Raw genomic sequence first — 26,714 nt, forward strand, 5'->3', positions numbered from 1 at the left:
CTTCTCTTGTACATTTTTAGATGATGCATGCATTGATGTGCAACTTAGTTTCATTGCAGACACTTGATATGTCAAAACTGTCTGGAGTTAACTTGGCCATTATTCTGATTGCTGCTTTGTTTTGTTGCAGTTATCTCTTACACTGAAGCTGCAGTTCATCCTCGCTGAAGTGATATCTCTTGCACTGAAGCTGAAGTGATATCTCTTGCACTGAAGCTGAAGTTCATCCTCGCTGAAGTGAAATCTCTTGTAGTGAAGCTTCAGTTCATCATCGCTGCAGCAAATGATCTGTTTTTATTCTTTTGTCTACTATGTTTTCACTATATTAGTTGAACTTAGGATGATGTACTTAGATTTAGGATTCGGTCCGCGAGTTAAAACCCCAAAGATGTCACTATCCATACACAAAAACTCCAACAAAACAAATTGTTCAAAAAAACCCCATTTAATATAATTGGTCTATATTACCCTCTTAGTTTAAATCACCCCAACAAAAACAAAAATCAACCCACTTTAATTCTTATTATATTGTCACCACCAACAAGCAACGCCACCTTCTACCACCGCCACCGACCACCACCGTCGCCACTGCCACCGACCACCACCGCCGCCACCACCTCCGACAGCCGCCGGCACCTCCGACCGCTGCCGCCGCCTCCGACCGCCACCAACCACCACCGTCGCCGCCACCGACCACCACCGCCACCTCCGACTGTCACCGCCGTCGCCGACCACCGCCGCCACCGACCAAAATTTAGATGAAACCGATTTTTGTTTCATCATAAATCCGATGAAACCGATTTTGGTTTCATCATAAAATAAGATGAAACCCTAATTGGTTTCATCAGAATTCAACTACAAGAAAAATTCAACAAGGATCTTATGTTGCAGTTCTCTTGGATATAGCAACATCACAACAACACAGATCCATGCTCTATGCTACAACACATATTATCAACTGCCAGCACCACCATTGTCGACCACCGCCGACCACCACCGACTAAAACCAGCAACATCGCCAACACCCGCCGACGACCACCACCACCACTGACCAAAAATTAGATGAAACCAATTTTGGTTTCATCATAAATACGATGAAACCGATTATGGTTTCATCATAAATAAGATGAAACCATAATTGGTTTCATCAGAATTCATCAGTAGCTGCACTTCATTTAAGCTTCATTTCTTCTCTAATTTACAACATCATCTGTTATAAATCAGCTCTACTTTCATCCTCCGTCTATCCACAGCAGCACCATCTGCTTCATTGATCATCTTCTTCTCATCCTTGTAGCCCTAGCCAAGACAGCAACAACACAGCAACACAGATCCATATTCTATGCTACATCAAAAATCAATATGTTACATATTTAGCTCCTAAATAATCATAACTAAATCTTAAACATGAACATGACTTTGTTCCTTAGACTGGTGCAACATACTCATTCACCAACAAGAACAACCAACCTTCCACCATGTCTTTCAAAAATAAAAATGTTCATTCTTTACGACCAAAGTCTAGCAATTAACGAGCTAATTATAACTAAAGGAGACATAAACACAACTCTTTCTGATGCTTATAAGACCCTGTTTTTCTTTTTATATGAATATAGCATACAGGAAACATATATTCATTTCTTAAATAACAATACAAGAACTGGCGCCAGTGGTCGATTTAACATTTCAAACTTACAGCAAACCCAACTCTCGGATGGTAATCCAGAAGCAAAGGATTGGATTGTCTCGTACTCCTACCTGAGAACAAACATGAATGGTATTCATATTTTAGCATAAGAAATAGTGTCCCCAAAATTTGGAAGCAAGAAGAAATATGTTAGCTTGTGTAAAAGCAAAAATGAACATAGTGGCAACCCTCAAGTTATTGTTTCAGCAAGTTAGTTGTTTCTTCAAGTATGGAAGTTGGGCAAGGCCTTGCTAACATACAGATCAGAAAGTCCTCAACGGTGAAGGAAGGTTGAATTGGGAGGTTTCAAAAGTAAAATATCAAGATATGTTTTATTGATCAACAATTAAGGTGCTAAGACATGATCAGCAATGAGGTCAGTCACCTTAACATGGCCCCTTCTTACTTTATTCCAAAAATAATAGCCAATTTACATTTGAAAAAAAAAACCATTGACCCTCTACCTGGATTTACTTGTGGACTTAAGCAAGTCCAGAGGGCAACAAAATCAACACGGGTGTGCTTTTCCATGTGAGCTAACAATGCTATGAAAAAAGACACACCATATATCTGTAGCAGAACTATTACCTTCCACCAGGATGTCCGACGTAAACCATGACGCTGATAAGTCCACCAGGTCCCATTAGCCAACATGCAGATTCCAAAGCTTGTGATGTCTTTTCTGGCACTGTAATTATCGTTTGTCACCTCCTGGAAAAAGCAAATAGGCTAAGCATAGCTTTATCGCTTTGTCACCTCCTGGAAAAAGCAAATAGGTGCAATCACCACTTGGTTCTGTAAAAACAAAAACAAGAATTAGTCAAAAAAAAATCATTTGATATAACAATTAGAAATCAATAAAATTCTTATTGAAACTAAAGTCACCACCACCTGGGATGTCTCCTGCTTCTTAGCAGTCGTAGTCCCATTTAGAGAGACTATGCAAGCTTGTGATGGTGCGATGTAATCATTGAGATCACTGATTTGTAAAGTTTGTGAGAATTTTTCCGACATATCTGCAGAAATTGAAGAAATAAACACCAAGTTTCCATGAGAATAGCGGTAAATTGACGATCCTTCAATTTTGTATGTTGATTAGGAAATTTACAAATCTGCAGAATAAAAAAAAACATTTTAGACTAAGAGAGATCCATGAAATGAAATGAAATCAAATGAAAAAAGAAAAAGGAACTTACTTTGGTATTGCCATCCCCTATAAAGCAATTATCTGCAATAGAGACGGTTACTGACGAGTCTTTCAACAGAACAGACGGACGAATTGCTTCCATTGTTGTTTGGGAAAAAATGGCAAAACAAATTCTATAATAGAAAAATCAATGAAAATAAGATTATAATTATTTACCCACTTCGAATTACCATTCTAAAATTCATCATTTCCCCTAACACAAGCAGATCAAATTAAATCTCCATCACTAGTTCATTTCCCCCATGAGATCCATTCACCACCACTACTGTATTCCTTGGTGATGGAGGATTCGAAGCCAAATTTAATCCACCAAGACCGGCAATAAACAATGTTTTAACATCATCTTCAAAATTACATAATACAAGTAATGGCACTCAAAGCGATGAAATTAAAGTTAGTCAAATTCTGTGTGTTTATCCAATTTCAAAGATCTAAAAACCCTGGAAATTAAACCTCGAATTCCACCACATTTAATCCGAAACTGAAACTGAAATTAACAGATCTAAATATTCTTTCAATAATGACGAACCTCTTAAACACCAAAATCAAAACCTAGTTTTCATTGTAGAATCTTGATTACTTCAATCGAAAAAAATTGAGATCAATCTGGAAAAAAAAAAAGAATGTGTAGAAATGAAGTTACTAACCTGGAAGAGATCCGTGAATCTGGTGTTGATGTCATATCTGAACGTCGTAACTGGTTGGTGGTCACGGAGGTACTGTTGGTGACGATGTAAATGGTAGTAGCAGAAAAAAGAAGGTTGGTATTAGATCTGAAACTGGTAGTGGTTTATGGTGGTGCGACGGTTGGAGGTGGTGGCGCTGTTAGGGAAGGAGGAAAACAAAATGAATTAAGAGAGAAGAAGATAAATTTATACGCACATGCGTACCAGTGAAGGGCAGGATTGGAAATTAAAAGAGTAATGAAAACTAAATTTAATATTTTTAAATTGAAATGGAGTTTTTGTTTCATTTTTCTTGGATATGGTTTGCATTAAGCCCAAATAATATGGCTGGTGTTTGTGTAACTCAAAGAGTATCACCTTGGTTTTTTATGGCTAGTTTTGTTTAGGATTATATTTTCCTGTCAAGGCTTTTAGTATGGAGATTGTGGATCATATTTTGCTGGTAAGGCTTTTAGTATGAATGAAAAATTTGATTCTGGGTTTCAAAAGTGAAACTGTACATGAACTCTTTGCAGGGTGTCATCTGGGTTCCTGAATTATGGGCCTAGATATGGGTTCTTTGCAGGGTGTGCATCTTGGTTCTTGAATTATGGGCCTAGATATAAATTCTTTGCAGGGCCTAAATATGGGCTGATAAATCAGCCCGTATTTTTTTTTAAAACTATATTATTTTTTTGTAGAACCATAATATTGGGCATACCAAAATCTTCCAAGGCATACTGAATGAAGACAAAAAAGGTTGTTGAATAGCAAAATCAGATAACTCCTTAACCCAAATTTTTCTAATGGCAAATCTGCCCTTTACGTATTAGTGTTAATAATCTTGATTAGTGATTAAATATTTTGTTTAGTGATTAAAATAATTTTTAGAATTATAAGAGTTGTTTAGATGAAAAATTTGAGGAAAAAAAATCAAAGAGTTTTGGTTTGGTAAAGAAGGAGAGAAAGAGAAGGAGAAAGTGAGAAAATTCTAATTCTTGATTCAATGGAGGATGAGGAGGGTCATATATCATCTAAAAAACCTAGGAAAATACACATCAACTACACCTATGATTCCCAAATAGCTGATTTCTTAGATTATGAATCATGGTTCGGCGAAACAGGTTGAGGTTCGGCTCACATCTATGAGCCGAATCTACCAATTGATGAACGGTTCGGCTTACTGAATCTGTTTACTGCATGCGCCGAACCTATAATTTCCAATTCCAACCCTTTTGCTAGACACTAAATCGGATTATATGAAAGTTTCATAGTAATCCGAACAACATCCTGAATAGCCCGGAATAGAATCATTACTAATTCGGCTTACATATCCAAAATCGTATGTGCCGAACATAATTTTTTAATTTTTGGGTTGAAATATTGTTACTGGTTCGGCACATATGGAGAATATCGTATCAGCCGAAACCTCTTATGTTCAAGGTTCGGCACATAATATGATTATCATATGTGCCGAACATAATTTTTTAATTTCTGGGTTGAAATATTGTTACTGGTTCGGCACATATGAAGAATATCGTATCAGCCGAAACCTTTTATGTTCAAGGTTCGACACATAATATGATTATCGTCTGAGCCAAACATGAATTTGTTAATCTCTGGGTTGAAATATTGTTACTGGTTCGGCACATATGGAGGATATCGTATAAGCCGAAACCGGTAAATGTTTATAGTTCGGCACATAATGTGATTATCGAATGCGCCGAACCTGAAGAACAAATAATTCGGCGTGTAACTAACATTAGAGGATAAGCCGAACTCTGTAAATTCGGCACATAACTGTTAAGCTATTCATTAAAACATGAAATTGAAGGTGTCCACAACCCAATCCCAGCACCATTAAAAATAAAGTTCAGCACCTTAAAGCAAAGGTGTTTGCAACACCATAAAAGTGTACTTAAAACTTAAGAAAAAGTGTACCAAAAAATGTGTACATAAAAGGGCATTTAACCACGACCCCTCTTCTTAGTTGCACGACCACCTCTTCTTCCACCTTGGTCTTCATCTTCCGACGCATCATTAACGGGTTGGACGGTAGCACCACCTTGGCTTGTACCTTCACCAACTTGTCGAGACCTCTTAGTGGTAGGCCTTTGTTCGGGTTCCTCGGGTCCTTGTCCTTTGTTGATGATTGCATCCCACTTGTTGATGAGGTATTTTTGTTCTTCCACGGTCATTGTTGTTTTGCAACCAAGTTTGGCTTTCATTTTTTTCAACATCTCCCTACCCGCGGCAACCTATTTTTTCATTTGACAACAACTTATAACCATGAGGTTGAAGACATTTTTACCATAACTAATATATGAAAACAGAATAAGTGAAGTCATTCTTACCATAATGTTGAAAGCCTTGACTACATCTTCGGAAGTAGATTTGTTGGTGATCTTGATTGGCCTCGCCTTCCCCTTATCATCTATCTTTTGCCTTTTCTTATTGATAATGAAGGGATGAGAAATTTGGTTATACCAATCCATATAGCCCGGATCCTCTTCACATGGATCATCAAGTAAAGGTGTTAACTTGGACGCATCTAATGTGTCATTGTCTAAATTATTTCAAAACTCAACGGTGGGATCAAGATCATACTTTGGTTCCCAAGATGAAGTGGTGCTTTTAGTTCCCTTACCACTCTTTGGTAACAACCTGAATTTCTCTTCAAACAAAGGAACCTTTTGGACGCAGCCTAATTGATGGAGTACTCGCCTAGGATCGTATATAACATAACCACCGGGATACCACAATGGCCCATGATACATACCTACCGGCATATCCTCATCTTCAACAACTTCATCTTCTTCATCTTCATTCTCATTTGGTTGAAAAGCGACATCATCAACACCAAGACAGTCTAACGTCTCTCTCAAACTTGCCACCAACTTCTTTTTGTTCCTTTTCTTGGAGTCCTCGTACGCGTACCGTGCTGCAGTTGGCTCAGTATCAACATAATCGACATCTTTCTCAAATACTTTGGCCAAGTTCAAAATTGGGAAATGGTCATATATCCACACCTACATCCAAAGAACCACATTAAAAAATCAAAGGAATTGAATTGATAGAAACAAGTTTTACTTGGAAACATCAAAGTAAGACTAAAGTTTGCAAACTCAAAGAACTGTTCGGCTTATATGGATCTAGTATTATAAGCCGAACCAAGTAAGAAAAAACTTCAAAGGTTTTATGGTTATAAGCCGAACCATACTATGAACTCCCAAAAGTTACCTGGAGCAAAGTGAAGTTCCCTCCGATGTTTGTACTTGTCAACCTAGACGCGGTGGAAAGTTGGTCCAGCAGGTAAGCGAGCGTAGCCGTTCCCCAAGCAAACTTGTTACAAGTTTCAAGATTCTTTACCAATTGGAGATAATTAGCATTTACCTTGTTTCCGGTAGTGTCGGGAAAGATGTCTCTACCAAGAGTATAAAGCAAGTAGGCAGTTCCGGTTTGCTTCACTTTGACGGGATCCATTATCAACAAACCTTGTGTGACTCTTTCCTTTGTGTTCTCAAACTCCCTTTTCAAGTTAGTCAACTTGATCTTCTTATTCTTCTTATTTCTGCCACCTGGTATGCAAACGGTATCGACATCTTTAACTGATCGACAAAACTCCAACTCAGTTTTCATTGAACCCCAACCAAGGCATTCCAGGTACAAATTGTATATCTCATCCCAACTCATGTCATAAAAACCAGCATCCACACTTACACCCCTTGCTTTAAGGCCTGTAATCTTACTAGCCTCATCAGGAGTGATTGACATCTCTCCAAAAGGTAATTGAAATGTGTAAGTTTCTGGACAAAAGCGCTCGGTAAATGCAGAGACCGACACACTATCATATTCCTTATGTCCATAATTGATAGCAGGCCATAAAGCACTGGCTTTTACGTAAGCAATCACCTCAGGAACCTCTTCATCAAGACTCCATTCCGCTGCCCTCTGGTGTCTCAATACTCGGACTGCACGGTTGTGATCAGGAGTCTCATAAATTCTCTTCGCCCAAGAATCGGCATAACCAATCAACACATTTCCTCCATCTTCCGGAAGACCATGAGGCAAACCATCTGATCGAGGTGCAATTACGTCATCTTCATCAGGAATGTGTAAACCAGTGATCCGTCGATCATCATCGTTCTTCTCTTTCTCGGGTTCTGCCACCTTCTTACCTTTCTTGTCTTTCTTGGGTTTTCCTTGGGGTTGTGTTTCTTGATGAACTTCTTGATTATCATAAAATTCTTCATTTTTAGCTATTCCTTCTTCTTGTCTTTCAATTCTTACTTGTCTTTCAATTCTTACTTATTTTAAAGTTCCTCCTCTACCTCCCGCTCCCAATTTTTTCTTACCTCCTCCTCTAGGATCGGGAGTTTTAGAAGTAGAAGGTGTTACCTCCATCTTCTTCCTCTTTGTAGCTGCATTGGTCCTGACACAAGTATGAAAGTTATAAGACTAATTCGAACAACAAAGAGATTTGGAAAGCCAAAAACTTGTAAGAAAATAAGAAGTCTCGGCTTACCCAAAATAACACATATGAGCCGAATCATGTCTTGAAATTTTTGTTAGCTTACACAGAGAGTGGATCGGCTCATACCACAAAACAATTATAAGCCGATCCCATATATTCGGCTCACAACCGATACCGTCGAATAAGCCGAATCTATGATTATGAACTCAAACATGTATTCGGCGCAACATGATATCATATAAATAAGCCGATCCTATACACTTGTAAAATTTATGAAATTTTAACAATGATATTCGGCGCAACCCTAATACTATCGAATAAGCCGAATCTAGACTTATGAATCGAAACCTTTATTCGGCGCAAAACTAATACAACCATACAAGCCGATCCTAAGCACATGCAAAAATTCTGAAATTCAAACAACAATTATTCGGCACAAAACTAATACTACCATACAAGCCGATCCTACGCACATGCAAAATTTCTGAAATTCACAAAACATATTCGGCACAAAACTAACACCATCGAATAAGCCGATCCTAAATATAAGTCTCTGTGTCACTAAGTTAGGCTCAAAACAGATTTCAGATATACGCCGAGCCGTTCATATGCACTTTCAGGGTTCAGTTTCAAGAACAGCTCGGCGCACATCTAAGATTTGTTTTGCGCCGAACCATACCCTGTAACCGCCGCAGAAACATGATTTTGACGAATTAAATCAATCAAACCAATCAAAAACATCAAATACGAGATGTGTTTGTAAAACTAACCTTCTTATTTCATTTGTGGAGTTGGTTCTTCTTCAATCTCTTCTTCCGGTTGATTTTGTGGTTGATTTTGAGTTTCTTCTTCACTCTCTAAATCTTCTTCTTCTTCAATGGGTTGTTCAATCGCTCGATTAGAACGAGATACTGGCTTACGGCGAACCATTATATAGATGAGTTTAATCGTCGACTAAATTTTCACGAATCGACGATTAAATTTCGGCGATGATACGATGAAAAAAAAAAAGGAGAAGTTGTGTTCGGCTGTGGAGGATGAGGAGGAAGAAGAAGGGGTTAAAACTGTTTTTAGGTTTATGATTATAGATTTTTGTATTAAGGTTAGAGATAGATTAGTAATATATAGAATTTAAGAGCATATAGGTAATTAAACCACCCATAGGGTACCCCTTATAAGGTCACCCAAGTTAGGACTAGTCCTTTGTATGCCTTGAAAGTTTTAGGCATGCCCAAAATTAGTGTTCTTTTTGTTACGTCAGGACACTGTTGGTAAAATCGTTACAAAGTTGACACCTGCAAAGTTGGTACATCAACAAAGCAAACAACCTCTGCTAAGTAGAAGAAATTCAAATTACAAAATACCCTTTGGCATAATACGATGTATTGGAATTTATTGAAAAAAGACAAAGAGTAAAAACTGAAAAGATTATCGAAATTTATGAAACCAAACATAATTTGACTTGATTATGGCGTTGCACCCCAAATATTGTTTTCCCGAAAGACATTAACATTTCAAGTTCTATTTCTTACATTCCGTTGATAGATCTCATCAAGTAATATAATCAAAAACAATTTTGTGAATCACGCTTTTATTTTGTTTTTTTGAATACGAGGGTATTTCAAGTAACTATCCTTTTACATGGACAAATTAAACCCCACACCCACACCGCCAACCAAGAGCCAAAAACCTAGGTTCTTACTAGGGATGTCAATGGGTACCCATTACCCGGATCCGGAACCGGATCCGAGAGAATAGGGTCCGGTTTTGGGTCCTAAAATTGGACTCATTAACCAATTAGGACCCGGCGGGTAATTACCCGATTGGACCCGTTAATAAACGGTTCTAAACGGGTCCTATCCGGCGGGTATCCGCGGGTAACCAGGTATTTGTGGAAAGGGGTAATGTAGTAAATTTTATATGGAAAATTAGGTCATATATAAACACTTTACATTTTCGTAGAAAGCAAATCTAGTTCTGGTTTTCTACTCTTTTTCCTACAGCCGCATCTCTTTCTACTGAGTACAAAATCGATTCTTGTTTGACTCTTTCTTTGTTCTTGATCAAGGAATTGAAGATATGAATCAACTTAAATTATTCTTGTTTCAACTGGTTGAACTCTTTATACTGATTTGTTGATTGAATATACTATTACCGATTCTATCTTGACCTTCTCAATCCCTGAACTAGAAATCTAAGGATTCATTCGAAATTGATTTCAATCTTTCTTAGTTACTGAAACATGGTAGGATCAGAACTTGAAATATAGAGGATATTCGTGATGTCTATGAATTTGTTGATCACCCAGAATCTTAGGGTTTTCTTTTGAAACCATTTTTTTTTGCTGTTGTTGTTTTTTTTTTCTTGTTTCTCAATCTCTGACTACTGGTTCATGAGGAGTAGAACTTGCTAGGGTATGAAATTAGATATCTTGTGATATTCATGATACCATAAATTTTATAGGTATGATAGAGATCGATTTAGTTCATGATGTTGTAACGAAAATTGCAGAGGAGATTGTTATCTTTCTATGGAGCTGTTGGTTGTTTAATTCGTATCGAAGATGAATGTTTTATGCACCCTGAGTGTCATCATATAATGTTTGAGTCATATTTTGTTTGGCATGCGATAGTCTTTAAGTAGTTATTTCACAATCTGATAAGGTACAAGATCACATTATGCTGAGTGCTCTTTTGGTGGTAGTTGTGTAAGAGTTTTGAGCTTTTGATTTTACATGCTGTCTGTGTGTTAATGTCAAGTCATTTGTGTTGTTACAGTTGGACTTATGTGTTTTGTCGAATGCAGTTGTTACACTATTGCAATAGTTGTACAGCGAAATGGAAGGTTTGGTGGTACTGTTTGACTAGGTGTCTCTGATTTCAGTTGGCGGATTACTTTAGTCTTTATATGCTTGTTAAGTTTATTATCGTTTATGCTTTATAATACATACATTGATACGCATGTTTGTTGGTTTTTCTTGCAGGGGCAACATGAAAAAACAGAAGAGTTGGCGGTCATTGTATTCCTGTAAGATTGAAACCTCCAGCTATGCCTCCTCCTAAAGCTGTCGTTTCAAAGCCTACAATGAACACTAAATTTGTAAAATCAGTAGATATTCCCCCTAGTGATATTCTCCCTGCCATTTCTTGAAGAAAATTCACAACAGGATGTTGTTCGCACGGATCTAGAGCAATACCTATCAGCTGATATTCTCCCTAGTGGTACTGTTAATTTGAATGATTCCAGTTTTGATGTTTTGGGATGGTGGAAATTTCATGGTCCGGTATATCCAATTGTAGTATTGATAGCTCGTGATATATTAGCAATTCATGCATCATCGGTGGCTTCTGAATCTGTTTTCAGCACCAGTGGTAGAGTTGCAGATAAATTCCGTTCTTCAATGCTTCCAGAAACAATTAAAGATTTGATATGCACACAAGATTGGATAAGAAGTGCGCTAAAGAGTAAGTAACATATCCAATTCACGTCTTCTATTATATCAATTTTTGTTTACTGATTTTGTTTACTGATTTTGTTTACTGATTCATTTAGTACTGTGGTTCTTGCACGTCGATTAACTGTTTTATTGTGTTAGATGAGGGACTTGGGTTAGGTGATACTTCACTTCAGACACTTTTGGAGGCAGTGGATGAGCTTCAGTCAGACGATGAGCACATCAATTGTTTTCTTCCTCCGTATCTATTTTGTTTTATATGTAGTATCCCATCAATTGTTCATGTGCATTGCACCACCAAAGAACACCACCACTATTGATACATCACAGCATCTCTGGTTACATCACTATAGCTTGCCATCCGCAGGATTGTTTATTTTGTCTATATGTTTAAGTAGATATATGCTTTTGTTTATCTGGTCACTCTTTACTATTTAGCTATATGCTTTTGTTTTCTCCCTGTTCTGTTTCCGTTGGTTTCATTTTTCTCAACCATTCTGCATACTAATAACTGGGAATGAAGTCATGAACCATCCTTCTGTGAATAACTGTTTTTGGTTGTCTTGCAGGAATAATTAGGAATATGATGGTGAAATGATCTCTATTGAACTGATGGAAACTTCTTTTTGATACAGCCAAAGAATATGCAAAGTGCTGACTACGTCCTTCTTTTTTGTATATATACTTGTAAAGGAATCAGACATTTATATTCTGGGGCTTCTACACTTTATAGAATGATAGGTCTAAAAACAAGTCTGCCAACTTTTGTATTTTTTATATTATGGCAGATTTTTTATATCTGTTGAAGCCAATAATCTTCTTTTTAAGGACTCCAGTCACAGGATTGGGAACTAATGTAAAATCATGAATAAGTTTTTAGTACCCAATGAGTACCCGGACCCGGTGATTACCCGTGTCTTTTACTGGATCCGGTTCTGGGCCAGTAGAATAGGGAACCGGCCCCGGAACCGTTAAGATCCGGAACCGACACTGATATGCCGGGTCCGATTCTGGACCATGTACTACCCGGGGGGACCCGGACCCGTTGACAGCCCTAGTTCTTACTTCTAGACGTTTCATATCTAGTCATTTGATTCTTCAAAAAAGTTAAGGGCTATTTTACGTTTCCCTCCTTCACGAGATTGCTAATTAGCGAGATTGAAATTAGTGTTTCCTCTCCTCGTTAGATATTCCGTCCATATTACAGTTAGATGAGTCAGCAAAAAATATACACGTGGAAAAATATACACGTGTAAATTGACATACCCGAAATTCCCTGCTTTACTACTTTAATCTAACGGTGGTGGATGAAAATGAAAAATGGGCATGAAAGAGCGGCCAAAATTAACCTAAATTCCCCTCTCTCTCTCTCTCTCTCTCTGTGCAACTCTCTTCTTCTTCTCGAACAACAGATATAAATCCGCCATTAAAAGTGCCCCTAAGATCAAATCAGAAAAATTTCAATCAAAAAGATAAGAAAAATCAGAAAGACACTAACCCACTTTTCTGAATCAAAACCCCACACAAATCCATCCATTAAGCATATTCCACCATCAACCAATTTCAGCCATCAAAATCCCTAAATTGAAATGTTCATCTAGCCTGCAAACCTTGTCTTCTCTTTGCTGCTTTATTTCTCAATAGAGACTTGAATTCTCGACACAAGTTCACCACTCTTCATTGGGAACTTTCAGTAAAACTGTAAAACCCAATCTCAGAACATAGCACCAACAGTTTGAAGCAAAGCTTGCTTCCATCTTTATTAACGTCCCACAAACTTGAATTCAACAGCACAATTCAAACCAGCCATACGCAATCCATCTTATCCTTGCTCTTCTCGCTGATTTCTTGGCCCAAATCCAATCCATACTCTTCAAATCGAACCCCTTTTCCATTGTCGTTACAACCGAAGCTTGATTTAATCGTCCTTCCATCTCCAAATATCACTAACCCATACCATGAATCAACACCCAGGGAGAAAACCCATTACTGGCAGCACTTATTTAATCCATCTTGAAGAACTGACGTTGTTGAATTGGATGAAGGTAGATAAATTCAGGGGGAAATAATTTGGAAGCTTTGTTCTTATGATTTATTCATGGATGATGTTTGATTGGATATTACATATTGATTGTGAATGAATCAGGTAATCTAGATTTGTTCAATAAAATTGAGATATTGCATAAAATTTTGTTTTCATCAGTTGATGGTGTTGGATCTGTGGAATGAAGGGAGCCAGAGAGAGGTGATGGATCATGATTGATGTGAGCCATGGACCTGTATTTTTCTTTAGAAGAAGAGGATTAGATTTAAAATTTGGTGACTAGTTGCTGCCTGAAGAGGTGAAATTTTTATGTGAATTATACCTAAGAAGAAAATGAAGCATACCTGATGGAGAGTAGTTTAGTCAATTTGAAAGATGGTTCAAAAGTTTGACAAAACACGTGCCTTAATTTTGTTTTTAGTGAAAGGGTAGTTTAGTCAATTTGGAATATTAGCTCCACGCGTGCACGTGTGCTGACTCAACTAACACTGACATGGACGAAATATCTAAAGAGGAGGAAACACTAATTTCAATCTATTTGGGAAGGAAACACTAATTAGCAATAGAAGGAGGAAAAGCAAAATACCCCCAAAAACTAAATAATCGGTCATTTGTTTGATTCCTTGAAAAGAAGTATCTTTTAAGTACTGAGGAGAGAGTCAATGGTTGTCTAATTTCCAGCCAGAGATTCTAAAAGTGGACATATGAAGAAGATAAGGGACTATATCAGAATTTATGAGAGAAGGTGATGATGAAGGACAGTACTGGAAGAGAAAGAAAGAAATATGAAATGGGTGTTGTGTACTTCTCTAGTTATTCTGCATCTTCATGTATTTGCAAGTTTTGTGGGATTTTGCAGCTGCCAAAAGGGGAATAATGGTTTCAGCAGAAATGATTTCCCAACTGACTTTATTTTTGGTTCTGGAAGCTCAGCTTATCAGGTACCCTCTCTTTTAACCATATATCTGATTTCATGCATTTTGACTGTGAAGAATTTACATCTTAACATTCTACTTAGGAAATGTTGTTTGAAACATATATAAAATTTAGGTTGAAGGAGCTGCTAATGAGGATGGAAGAACTCCAAGCGTTTGGGATACTTTTACTCATGCTGGTTAGTCTCTATTTCTCTTAGAATTAAATCTATGTCGAAAAAAGGAGGAGGGGGCTTTGCTTATGTGTGTAATTCAATTCAGGAACTGAGTTTTTAATCCAACACATCCCAATTCACACTTAACAATTTCACAAGTATCTAAGTTATTTTTATTTTATTTTGGGCGCCTAGCGCCTCACACAACATAGGACTTTCACACCCTAAACATATATTGAGATCATGTGTTCCGTAGTTTCTTGATACTTGTGCATGTCAGAGGCTGCTGTAACCGGTGAACAATTTTAATTTCAGGAAAAATGGCAGACAAAAGCACTGGTGACATAACCACTGACCAATACCACAGATATAAGGTCTGTAATATTTCCCCCCTTTCTAAGATTAAAGTGCCAAGATTCTTAGTTACAATGACTTAATTTTATCTCATCGACTTCTTGCAGTGGCCAACTGTTTTTCAAGAAGAATGCATTTAGCTGTACTGTTGTAACTCTTCTTGTTTTTAACTATTCTTGCAGGAAGATGTTCAACTCATGGTGGACACAGGCTTAGAAGCCTATAGATTTTCTATCTCATGGCCAAGGCTTATACCAAGTATAAATGATCCCACTAGTTAACTCAATCATTTAGTTGAACTGAAACTATATAGTGTCCTAATAATGTGGGCATATGCAGATGGAAGAGGACCTGTTAATCCAAATGGTCTACAGTACTATAACAACCTCATCAATGAGCTTATCAGCCATGGTATATGATCCAGCTGTTTTATAAAATGTCCGGATTAGATTAGCTTAATTCATGAATCATTTTACAATAAATCTACTCATATCCGTGATTTCATATTTGATTAGGAATTCAAGCGCACGTTACACTTTTTCATTACGATCTTCCTCAGCCACTCGAGGACGAATACGGAGGATGGTTAAGCCGCAAGATAGTGTAGTTTTCTGCCTCATATTCATGTAACTTGCAACTTCCCTCTATTAAGCTCTCCAGTGATAAATGTTTGTTATGGTGTGTGACAATGCAGGAAAGACTTCACAGCATATGCTGAAATCTGTTTTAAAGAATTTGGTGATCGAGTTTCGACTTGGACAACAATAAATGAGCCTAATGTGTTTGTTTTAGGGGCCTATGACTTGGGATTTCTGCCGCCTCAAAGGTGTTCCTCACCATTTGGGTTCTTCAACTGTACAGATGGAAATTCCACAACAGAGCCTTACCTTGTTGCTCATAATATTATGCTAGCTCATGCTTTTGTAGCAAGATTGTACAAAAACAAGTACCAGGTACTTCTTACCTTTCAATATCTCCACAAACAATACAATTTTCAAAATGCACTAGTCTATGTGCATTTATCAATACATCTTTACATCGGTTCTATAAAACACCAACACATTTAGATACTTTAAAAGGAATCCATACTCAAACATTTTTTATTTATTTTGGGTGGTTTGTCATAATTTTGGTATAATGCTGGTGCAGGCTAAACAACATGGGCTCATAGGAATCAACCTCTTCGCTTATGGGTTTAGACCTCTAACAAACTCTGTTGAAGATGTTGCAGCAACTCAAAGGGCCAGCGATTTTTATACGGGTTGGTAAGTTTGGCAACAAACACAAACATGAGGCGCGTTTTGGAACTACGATTTTTAAAGCTAAGTCTACTTTCAGGTTTGCTGCTCCTTTGGTTTTCGGTGATTATCCCGAAACAATGAAGAGAAATGCTGGCTCAAGGCTTCCTTCTTTCACCCCATATGAAGCAAAATTAGTTAAGGGTTCATGTGATTTCTTTGGATTGAACCACTATGCTTCGTTTAACGTAAAGGATAATCCGGAAAGCCTAAAGATCCAACAAAGAGATATATCTATGGATATGGCTGCCCAGTTCATATGTAAGTTGACACATTGCTGACACAAAATAAACCTCTTCTAAATTTGGAGCTATTCTTTCTCAAGTTATTATAGTTTGGAGAGACTAATTGAATGTTTTATCCTCTAAACATTTTAATGCAGCTAATTGGTCTGGTAAAGGAAAAGTATTGCCTGATGAAGTAAGAAAACAGTACAACGATTGACCTTATACGAGATTTTGTACGTCATCTCCACTGATTTAGTTTTTGTGATTATTGTCTGAATTCAGTTCCCTGTCATGCCATCGGGGTTGCAAGGAGTTTTGGAGTATTTTAAGCAAGATTACGGAAACCCTCCCATATATATCCATGAAAATGGTATAAACTTCCGTAAATCCCATCTTCTGATTTCTCTATTTTCATAGCATCTATTAACTTCACAGCTCCAGGATTACATTTGCGACCAATTTATTATAATTATGCGTCCGGTTGATAACCTTCATTGCTGTCCTATTTCTTATCCAATGAGTTTGACAGGTTATATAGTTACAACTTACCACACCCATGCATGTATCCAATTTTTGGTGTGTTATTTGACAAAGGAAAATGCATAACAACAGAATTACGTAATGCATATATATTGTGTTACAGGTCAAAGGCTCTTGGCAGCACCACGTGAAAAGTCGATGAACGATACATCGAGGGTGAATTACTTGAAGGGTTACATTGGAGGTGTTCTTGATGCTTTGAGGTACCAACCTACTTCACTAGCTGTGCTTTAGCTAATTCATTTCAATAATTCGAAACACTATCTAAACTGAATTTCCTGCTTAAAAAGGAAACTGTGCTTCAGATCGAATCCCCTTTCACTTACCATTATAATTTTTTTGGACCAGGAATGGATCTAACACGAAAGGTTACTTCACATGGTGTTTTATAGACTCGTTCGAGTTGTTAGATGGCTACACTTCGAACTTTGGCCTTTACTACGTAGATTTGGTCAATGACCCAGATTTAAAGAGATATCCAAAACTTTCAGCACATTGGTATTCAAATTTTCTCAAGGGAGAAGATGATAAAAACAGACATTTTTCTTGAAAATGATAAAATTTCTCATTTTTCACAATAGAAAGTTATGTGTGTATTATAAGAAGCTTGTAAACATAAACCAAGTACATTCAGTGCTCAACACTTCCCTCATTGTTACATGCAATTTCATACCATTTGCATGGACCTCATTCATGTAGACATTTATCTTCCAAGATGGGAGGATAAAAGAAGTTTGGTTAATAAGGATATTAAGAGTCCTTTTTGCTGTATTGTTTTCGCATACTAATAAATGAGTCGAGTGACAGGATCATGATGGGCTCAAACAAACTTTGGCCTACAAATACTAGCTAGCAATGATGTAAAAAGATGATGGTTGGAGCATTTCCTATGGAATGAACAAACTTTGAGTTTGTTCATTTTGCTCCCACTATGTACTCAACAAACATGAAAAATGGATGTTCAAACCAACAAATTTGTTGGTTTGTTCATTGAGTTGGAGGATTAGCGCGCGCTTGATGAAAGGCCGGGCGAGCTTCGCTCCAGTGCTGGCGGTTAAGCTAAAAATGTTGGCGCTTGTCTTTCCAGCGCGGGCTCTTGATTAAAGCGCCAGAGCTTGTCCTTCTGGCGCCGCGTTTTTCATAGAAGCGCCAACGGCTGAATCATAATATTGAAATAAGAAAGAAGTAAGTGAGTTTGTAGCTTTAACCATACAAGCCAATCAATATAGACTCAGAGGTGAAACTGATGGTGAGATGGTAACAAGATCTTTGGTTGAATGGCGAAAATGGAAAAATGTGGCTTTTCCTTTTGAAAAATGTTTCGAAATCCTTAAGGTGTTGAACAGTTTCAACCCCTTCTTTGAAGCTAATGTAGTCCGTCGTAATTCAGTTAAGCTAATGTAAAACGCTTAATTTTAAAGCTAATGTAGTCCGCCGTAATTCAGTGAAGCTAATGTAAAACACTTAATTTTAAACATATGTAATTTCATTTAATTCAGACCGTCGTACTTTTAAAACAAAAATTACATATGTAGCAGAATTCAAAATTACAAACAATCTCTCTAACGTCGCTCATCGCTAGATCTCTTATTGTTATCTTCTGGAGTATTGGATTCTCCAAGACCTGGGATAGACCTGGACATCCCCAATTGCCAACATATGAAGTAAATTTCCATAAGATGTTGACCAACATTAGGTGATAGGAAAGCACTAGGTGATTGTTGGAAAGCACTCGATGCACTCGGTCCTCCAAGCATATAAGATGTTTGTGGTTGTGGTGGTGGTGGTGTATAACAATCATTTGGGTTGTAGGGCGAGAATGATGATGAAATGCGCCTAGGATCCATCCGAAATACTTGAGGTTGAGATACAGGCACAGTTTGTGGTGAAGAAGAAGTATTGTGCCGTATGTGTGGTGAAGAAGAACTCTGTCGTACTTGTGTTTCTCCCACCACTGTTTCATCACTATCATGCCCATCATTTACATTTGGACTCAATCCAAACATTGTGTTCTCGTGCCATTTCCAACACACATCCAAGTGTGTAGCCACCAATGCAAATTGTTCTCATTGTTGTAAGGATAATCACGTTCTATACCTTGGGAAACAATGGGGATCGTGGTTGGCTCACCTTGTGAAGTAATACTTGGCATCTCCCAATGAATTTCGGGAAAATTTGACGAAGATGATGAAGAACTTGCACCCACGATGGGGTAAGTCATAAAGCATGGATCTTTTGGAGGTGGCTGTCTAGGAACGATATTTGCATCGTGGGACAGGCGTGATAACGCTGGGAAATCATACCCATAGATGTGGGTGTTCTGTGTCCCAATTACAAGATGCGAAATCGACCCGTACCATTTGACAGACTCCGCTTCACTAATATTCACCTTTGTATTTAGTTCACACCTCGCCTAATTGGTTCTTCTTATCCGCTCAAAATATGATCCAGAGGTTTGCATCTGTTGTGGCGGGTTAATTGCAATTGCATATATACCTTGCATTTGGTACTGCAGTCTTTCTCTTAGGTACCAAACCCCTCTATCCAATGGTGGAGTGTAAAAAACAACTCTACACAGAGAATAATCAATAATACTTTGTCCAACATCATCATCATACTGAGGAAAATCAATGTACGAGTGAACAACGACGTTGTTGTGGCTCCGAGTCATCTGATGAAACCTCTGAACGAAACTGGATCCCGAGATGTCGCTGCCAGTGCCCTTCGCTAAGTTGGTCGAGATGTACATATTCAACATTGGAAATTTTAGGGTATTGTCTTTAAAGATTGGTTTACTAACACGGAATTAGGTATACCACCAATACTGCAAATTACTCCATAATTTTAGTATTTTGACTTAATCCACATTTGCTCATAAAAATTATTTAAATTTTAAAATAATAATTTTGATATTTACCTCTATGATGCCCCAGAAACCAGTGAAGTTATCTTCGCCCGTAGACGCATGATCCAGCCCAAAGTACAATTCTGCTAAAATTGCAGATCCCCAGTCATAATCTGGTGCTTTAATCTGCTTGAAGCCAACCAACACGAGCAACAAAAGTTGAGTTTGGAAATAATGTCTGACCCAATACCCATAAGATAAACACCCTTTCGAGTTTAGGATAGTCATCTACATGCTCTGGGTTTCTGGGTTGGTAAGGAAAAACTTCAACGCTGAACATTTAATCCCACCTCCTTTCAATTGTTTATAATCTTCAGGTATTTCTGAATCCATAAGCGAGGTAAAAAGCGTCTCCCATTTACTATTTGATATCCATTCGTTTCTTTTGAATGGTGGCGACTCTCCTATTCCACTTAGGATCCCACAAATGAAATACAAATCAAGGGGAGTAATTCCTATTACAAGTATAATATCAACTATAATTAATTCTTTTGATTATTTAATAATTATTTAAAAAATATAATTTAAGTTAAGTTAAACAAGCTTACCAATTTCAAAATTAATGAAATGGAATCTGTGCATCGTCACCCACCACCTTTCTACCACTGTTGTCGGAATTTTGTTGTTGTGTCTTCTAGGCTTCACATTATAAAGCGGACGCCAGGGATATCTGTCAACCCTTCCTCGGACTTGAGGGGATAAAACTTCATAAATAGCCTTTAATTCTGAAAATCCACCTCTCATATAAAAATAATCATCATGCCAATCTTGATGCCCCGAGACATGGCCTTGGACTACTGATGGACCAACAACAACACTCGACACAACAAACTCTTCTTCCCGATTTTGAGAAAAATCTACACCCGTGGCAGGCCACGGTGCCCGTTCATTTCTTCGATCTCTTTTCTTCTTTCCACTATTAACCGCTTTTCTTTAAAGGCCGCTCATATTGTATCAAAAATTTTGATTTAGAAGAGTTTTAGAAGAAGAAAATAGTAGTGGCGTGACAGATGAAGTGAGTTTAATCCAATTTATAGGTTTGGGAATATAAACGTTGGAATTATGGCCGTTGGAGATATGAACGTTGGGGATTTTGTATCTCACGCCCACGTTGATGGGCGAACGCCCGAGTTTGTATGTCCAACGCCCGAGTTTGTGTGTTTAACGCCCGGGCTTTTTCTTTAAACTCCAGCGTTTATCTCAAACACGCGCGCTTAGATATCTAACACCCAGTGCTTTACCATAGTGGAAAAACCAATTTGACCGTCCACCTGGCTCAACAGAAAAATGAATTTGGCCGTTGCCATAGGAATTGCCCTTAATTTTCCCAAATTTTTGAAAGTAAAAACAGGTCTTGCTAGTTCTTTTTAAACATTGGTTAGTTTTCCCACTCATTCAATTCCTAGCTCTGCCCCTGTTCTGAGTATTGTTTTCCGAATGACATTACTTTTCAACTACTTTGTGTTTTAGTATGGAATCTACGGATAAAAGAACGGAACGCAAAAATGAGTGGTGCAAAAGAGCCCACATATAGGAGAAAAAGAAAGAAAGAAAAGGCATTACTTTTCAACTGTATCCTCGACTCCTTGTGAAGATAGATGTTTGCAGTTGCACTTTTCAACGCTGCTAAAAAGTTTAACCCATACGGGATTCCACAATTTATAAAGGGATACCATCATTACTAAGTGTTAATACAATTTTATCGATCCAACGATTAGGATCGGCGGGATCTTTTTATCTTATATGAAACGGTATCAACACTTAGTAATGCCGGTATCCCCTTTATAAATCATGCGGAATTCGGTACCCCCATTACTTTTCGTCTAGATGTTTTTTTAACTCATTTATTTTATATTCGAACAGTGCTATCCCGCACGACCTTGCGGTAAGCTATCCCTCTCAAGCGGGTTCTTTACCGTTAGATCATGCTAAAACTCTGATCTAACAGTCTTGAACCCTTTAGAAGAAGTGGTGGGTCCTTTGCTGAATGTGAATCAAACCGTTGATTTGATCATCCAATGGTAAAGAAGCCGCTTTTGCGGAAAGCTATCCCGCAAAGTTGTGTGGGATAACATTTATCTTTATATTCCTTGAAAAGAAGAATTTTTAAGTACGTGCTTAGAGGAGTTAAAAGACAGCCCATAGAGAGATATGAAGTGGGTGGAGTGTACTTCTTTACCATTTTGGTCTTTTTTTAGTTATTCTTCTTCATTTTGTCGTGGAATTGTGTAGCTGCCAAAATGGGAATAATGGTTTCAGCAGAACTGATTTCCCAACTGATTTTGTTTTTGGTTCTGGAAGCTCATCCTATCAGGTATGTACCCTCTCTTTAGTTATCTGACTTCCTGCATTTCGTTTTTATGCTCTTAAGCTGCATTTACATCTTGGTCATGTACTCTGCAAAAATGGTTAAACATGAAATAAACAATTTAGGTAGAAGGAGCAGCAAATGAGGATGGAAGAACTCCGAGCATATGGGAATGGGATACTTATACTCATATCTTATACTTATACTTGCCAATTTACACTTTATGAAGTTACTTGATGCCCATAGGTTTCATGTTTGTTTACAGGTGGAAGGCCTTTAGCGGCACCACGTGAAAAGCCGTGAAGGGTTACATCGGAGGTTTGCTTAATGCTTTGAGGTACCAATTTACTTCACTATAACTCTACCTAATCCACTTCCTTTTGACCACTTCTAAATTGAATTTCCTGGTAACCCGTGCATCCAGTCGAATTCCCTTTCGCTTGCCATTACAATTTTTTGGAGCAGGCACGGATCCAGCACGTTAATATGATCAATGACCCGGAATTGAAGAGGTATTCGAAACTTTTAGCACATTGGTATTCAAGTTTTCTCAAGGGTGGAGATAAGAAAACCAGTGGCATTGTGCTGGATGGCTACAAATCCAACTTTGGCCTATACCACGTTAATATGATGCAAACATGCCCACATCCTGGTCCCTCACACCAGACTTGACTATTGAGTCGTTGACACAGCTCAAGTCAAGGTGACCAAGGTTTCACATTTAAAAATATACCAACATGGTTTTGCACATTGTATTATTTTGTTTGTTTGTGTGTGTGTGTTTTGGTGTGATCCAATGCGAAAGCTCCCGGAAGGAACCATCATACAAATCTGAACATGGGAAGAGCCAGCAATAATAAATGGCAGCTATTAAGTCTTCTAAATTATCTTTACCTAATTCATTCCAAATTTCCAACAGAAAATAAGAAAATGTCAAAAACCATGGGCTTGGATGGATCTACTCCTCCATCTATCCAATCATACGTTCACCCACCTCACACCGAGGTGTACTCTACTTTTCTCTACCTATGTTTGATCTTTTACGTCCGTTTCAGAAGATATTTTCATTTATTTCTTTTACATATTTTTAGGCAAATAAAAATAAAGTAAAAATAAAAATATATTTTTTCCGGATATATAAATGTTTCATGCTTTCGTACAGACGGTGAGAGAGTTCGTAACAGTCTATTAGAGTTGCCGTTGTATGGAAACCCATATCTCAGCCGTTATAAATGGGTGAACAAGTTTTAATATCTGTTTCAGATAAGAAAATAAATGAGAAAAAACAAAATTAATGATGGTAATATATGGATAATATTACTTTAATCATTTGTTCAAATCTACTGATTTCTGGAGTGATGATCCTGATTTCCATCCCTACTCTTCTTCCTCCTCCATTAGCAGAGGCAAGATTTCTACATCAACACTACACGTGTAGTAAACAAGACCTGACGTGTCATAGGCGGTCCACTTGTTGTAGTACTAAATACAGCCACCACCACTTGGATCACCAGGCTCCTCAAGTCATCATCAAAGTCCAGCAGCAGCTCAAACAACAAGACTCAGACTCTCCATTAATGGATTCACCATCAGAAGTTGACTTGTCAAATCCTTCTCCATTAATGGATTCATCGTCAGCAGAAGTTGACTTATCCACTCTAAGATCTCATTTCATTAATGTCCTTAGATCCAGAAGAACTCAAGGTAATTTACTTCATTTTGGTCATGGTTTCAAATCCCATTAACTGCCTTCCTTTGAATTTCATGTATTATTATGTGATAAATTTTTGCAATTATGAATCTCTAGTTAATTGTATGATTTTACATGAAAGATTGGAAATTAGGAAATTTTGGTTTTTTTTTGTTGTTGAGAATTTTGAGATGTTTTGTGATGATATTCTTCATTTTGAAGTTGACTTATTTTATTAAATGATTGCAAATTTTACATTGTTCGATTAGTTCCCGTCTCCGTGGAGCCGGCGGAACCTGTGGTAGAATGTTTGATTCAAGAAACTCCTCGGCCTACCCGCAGCGAGGTTCGGTTGTTTCTTGATTTTTGTGTATTTGATGATGTTCTGAGTGTGTTTATTGAAAGTCAAGTTATTTATGGTTTATATGTGACCAGGCAATGGAATCTTGCCCGAGGGAAGATTTCGAGAAGGATCAATTGATAGAAGAGAACCTTTATTTGATCACTGAGGTAATGTTATTCAAGATTTAGCTGGGGAGAAGATTAGTTTTCTTAAGTTATCTTGATTTGGGTTGTTTGTTTCATTTGGTAGGAAGGTGAGCAGGGACGTTTACCGGTGTTGATTTTGAGTTTGAAAGGAAGCGAGCACCAGAAAAGGCCAGCGATTGTATTTTTACACAGCACAAACAAATGCAAAGAATGGTTACGACCGTTATTAGAAGTAAAGATTGCTCACTTTTTGCATTGCTTGGAGCTTCGTTAACATTTGCTCATTACTATGGAAGAATTTTTCAAATACATTATGTTTTGCTTTGTCAGGCGTATGCTTCAAGGGGATATATAGCCGTTGCTATTGATTCTCGATACCATGGCGAAAGAGCTAAAAATTTGACCACATATAGAGATGTATTGTTTCTATCCCCCATCTATCTTCTTCTTTTGTCATTTCTATATAAAATGACTTTTGTGCATAATTACGATACTTTTTCCCCCATGTTATCCAATTTCTTCTCAGAAAAATAAGTGTAGTTGTATTTTCTTGTTTTGTGATTCAAATGCAGGCTCTTGTAGAATCATGGGAAAAGGGTGATACAATGCCTTTCATATTTGATACGGTAATTCCGGATTTGAGTTAGTTTCACATTTGATCCAGAGCTCAGAGCTGGTGCTTCAAATCAAATTACCCTTACATCATCTCTCTGCTATTCTGAAATTTTCATTTTGTTGTCGTGGTAAAACTGTGTCAGCATATTGATGGTTTCAATTATTGTGTTACATACCAAATTTCTAAGTACAGAACTGTCATGGCAGGTATGGGATTTAATAAAACTGGCAGATTATCTTTCACAAAGAGAAGATATTGATCCTAGTAGGATTGGGATTACTGGCGAATCACTGGGAGGTTCGTTAAATGATACTTAGTACAAGATATAATGTGAATTGTTACAGTGGCAAAAGATAAGCGGCAATAAATAATAATATGGTAGTTCTGTGGTGTAGGGATGCATGCCTGCTTTGCTGCATTTGTGGATACGCGATACGCAGTGGTTGTCCCAATAATTGGTGTTCAGGTGCATTATATGTTCTTAGGCTTCTGCCTTCACTCATTTGGAGAAAAAAAGAAGTTTCTGAAAGTTAAATTGAAAACGTAGTTCCATATAATGTATTTGACGAATGTTTGCAGGGGTTCCGATGGGCCATAGATAACGACCAGTGGCAGGCTCGAGTGAACAGCATAAAAGCAGTTTTTGAAAGTAAGTACTATTACAAGTTCAGGAGAATAGAAAACGTATCATTTTGACGGCCTTGCTTTTTTGCAATGACCACACATGGTGTCATATTTCTAAGACATAAACCTCCTTTTTGCAGAAGCACGAGCTGATTTAGGAAAGGATGAAATTGATAAAGAGGTGGTGGAGAAGGTCAGCCCAAGCCCCTCACTTAATGGATTAAATTTGCAATCCGAGCTGCGCATTCTCTTTGAATCGCCTACAACATCAGATTTGTGTTTTTCCCATGAATATTAATTCGGGGGATAATGTAACTTACTGGTAATTTTGTTGCAGGTTTGGGACAGGATTGCTCCAGGTCTAGCTTCGGAATTTGATGCACCTTACTCAGTTCCAGCCATTTCACCACGTCCTTTGCTGATTCTAAATGGTATACAACTATTTTTAGAACTATTAGTATCAACATGTTGCAAAAGGCGCTTATCACAAAAAGGTGGATTCTGAAGGTTCATGCTTTGTTTCAACCTTGCAGGCGCAGAAGATCCTCGTAACCCTATTGCGGGGTTGGAAGTTCCGTTTGCAAAAGCAACAATGGCGTACAGTGAAGCTAGTTGTCCACAAAACTTCAATGTAAGCATTCCAAAGTCCAAACCCTCAACAAATAGAAAAATTCTGAATGAAAAACCCTATAGTTTTTTACCCTGATCTATTCACACTTTTTTTAAATTGATTTCTCAGGCAATAGCAGAACCTGGAATTGGACATATGATAACTTCGCTGATGGTGAAAGAAGCCAGTGAATGGTTCGACAAATTCCTCAAGTAAAAATGTTCAGACGCTCTGTAGTAGTGTTTCCATTTTGGATTGTTCGACAACTTGTTGGATTTACCAACCAGAAAAGTAGTTCCACTGTGGTGTGTTTACCATTGTAATGTTATTTTTTCTTTCATTGGACTTGCATTTGTATTCTTTATTTTAAATTAATACAAATATTAAATTCATTCCTCAGAAAAACGGGTGGACATGCCTAATACTTACTCT

General features: G+C 37.7%; 2 protein-coding genes across 2 annotated transcripts; both read left to right on the top strand.

Moving 5' to 3' along the window:
• Positions 1-12,951: 12,951 nt before the first annotated feature.
• Positions 12,952-17,849, top strand: LOC113337767 (beta-glucosidase 22-like). Its single transcript, XM_026583365.1, has 13 exons — positions 12,952-14,472; positions 14,582-14,645; positions 14,937-14,995; positions 15,158-15,233; positions 15,315-15,386; positions 15,491-15,578; positions 15,670-15,928; positions 16,125-16,240; positions 16,314-16,534; positions 16,656-16,693; positions 16,783-16,870; positions 17,144-17,243; positions 17,389-17,849. The coding sequence occupies exons 1-13, from the start codon at positions 14,317-14,319 to the stop codon at positions 17,588-17,590; spliced, it is 1,539 nt and encodes a 512-aa protein (XP_026439150.1). The 5' UTR covers positions 12,952-14,316; the 3' UTR covers positions 17,591-17,849.
• A 5,696-nt stretch (positions 17,850-23,545) lies between these two features.
• LOC113337768 (putative esterase YitV) lies at positions 23,546-26,687 on the top strand. Its single transcript, XM_026583366.1, has 13 exons — positions 23,546-23,957; positions 24,213-24,289; positions 24,379-24,453; positions 24,536-24,664; positions 24,763-24,849; positions 25,005-25,058; positions 25,255-25,345; positions 25,444-25,514; positions 25,628-25,697; positions 25,813-25,865; positions 26,010-26,103; positions 26,206-26,303; positions 26,412-26,687. The coding sequence occupies exons 1-13, from the start codon at positions 23,561-23,563 to the stop codon at positions 26,496-26,498; spliced, it is 1,383 nt and encodes a 460-aa protein (XP_026439151.1). The 5' UTR covers positions 23,546-23,560; the 3' UTR covers positions 26,499-26,687.
• The last annotated feature ends 27 nt before the right edge of the window (positions 26,688-26,714 follow it).

The sequence above is a fragment of the Papaver somniferum genome, unplaced genomic scaffold, assembly GCF_003573695.1.
Source record: "Papaver somniferum cultivar HN1 unplaced genomic scaffold, ASM357369v1 unplaced-scaffold_18, whole genome shotgun sequence".
In the NCBI taxonomy this organism is placed as follows: domain Eukaryota; kingdom Viridiplantae; phylum Streptophyta; class Magnoliopsida; order Ranunculales; family Papaveraceae; genus Papaver; species Papaver somniferum.

Bases quoted from the DNA above. Each gene is read 5' to 3' on its own strand.
- LOC113337767 (XM_026583365.1), top strand. From the start codon at position 14,317: ATGAAATGGGTGTTGTGTACTTCTCTAGTTATTCTGCATCTTCATGTA. The intron at 15,929-16,124 runs GTACTTCTTACC...ATGCTGGTGCAG, and splicing joins TGTACAAAAACAAGTACCAG to GCTAAACAACATGGGCTCAT. The intron at 16,535-16,655 runs GTAAGTTGACAC...ATTTTAATGCAG, and splicing joins TATGGCTGCCCAGTTCATAT to CTAATTGGTCTGGTAAAGGA.
- LOC113337768 (XM_026583366.1), top strand. From the start codon at position 23,561: ATGGATAATATTACTTTAATCATTTGTTCAAATCTACTGATTTCTGGA. The intron at 24,290-24,378 runs GTTCGGTTGTTT...ATATGTGACCAG, and splicing joins CTCGGCCTACCCGCAGCGAG to GCAATGGAATCTTGCCCGAG. The intron at 24,665-24,762 runs GTAAAGATTGCT...TTGCTTTGTCAG, and splicing joins GGTTACGACCGTTATTAGAA to GCGTATGCTTCAAGGGGATA.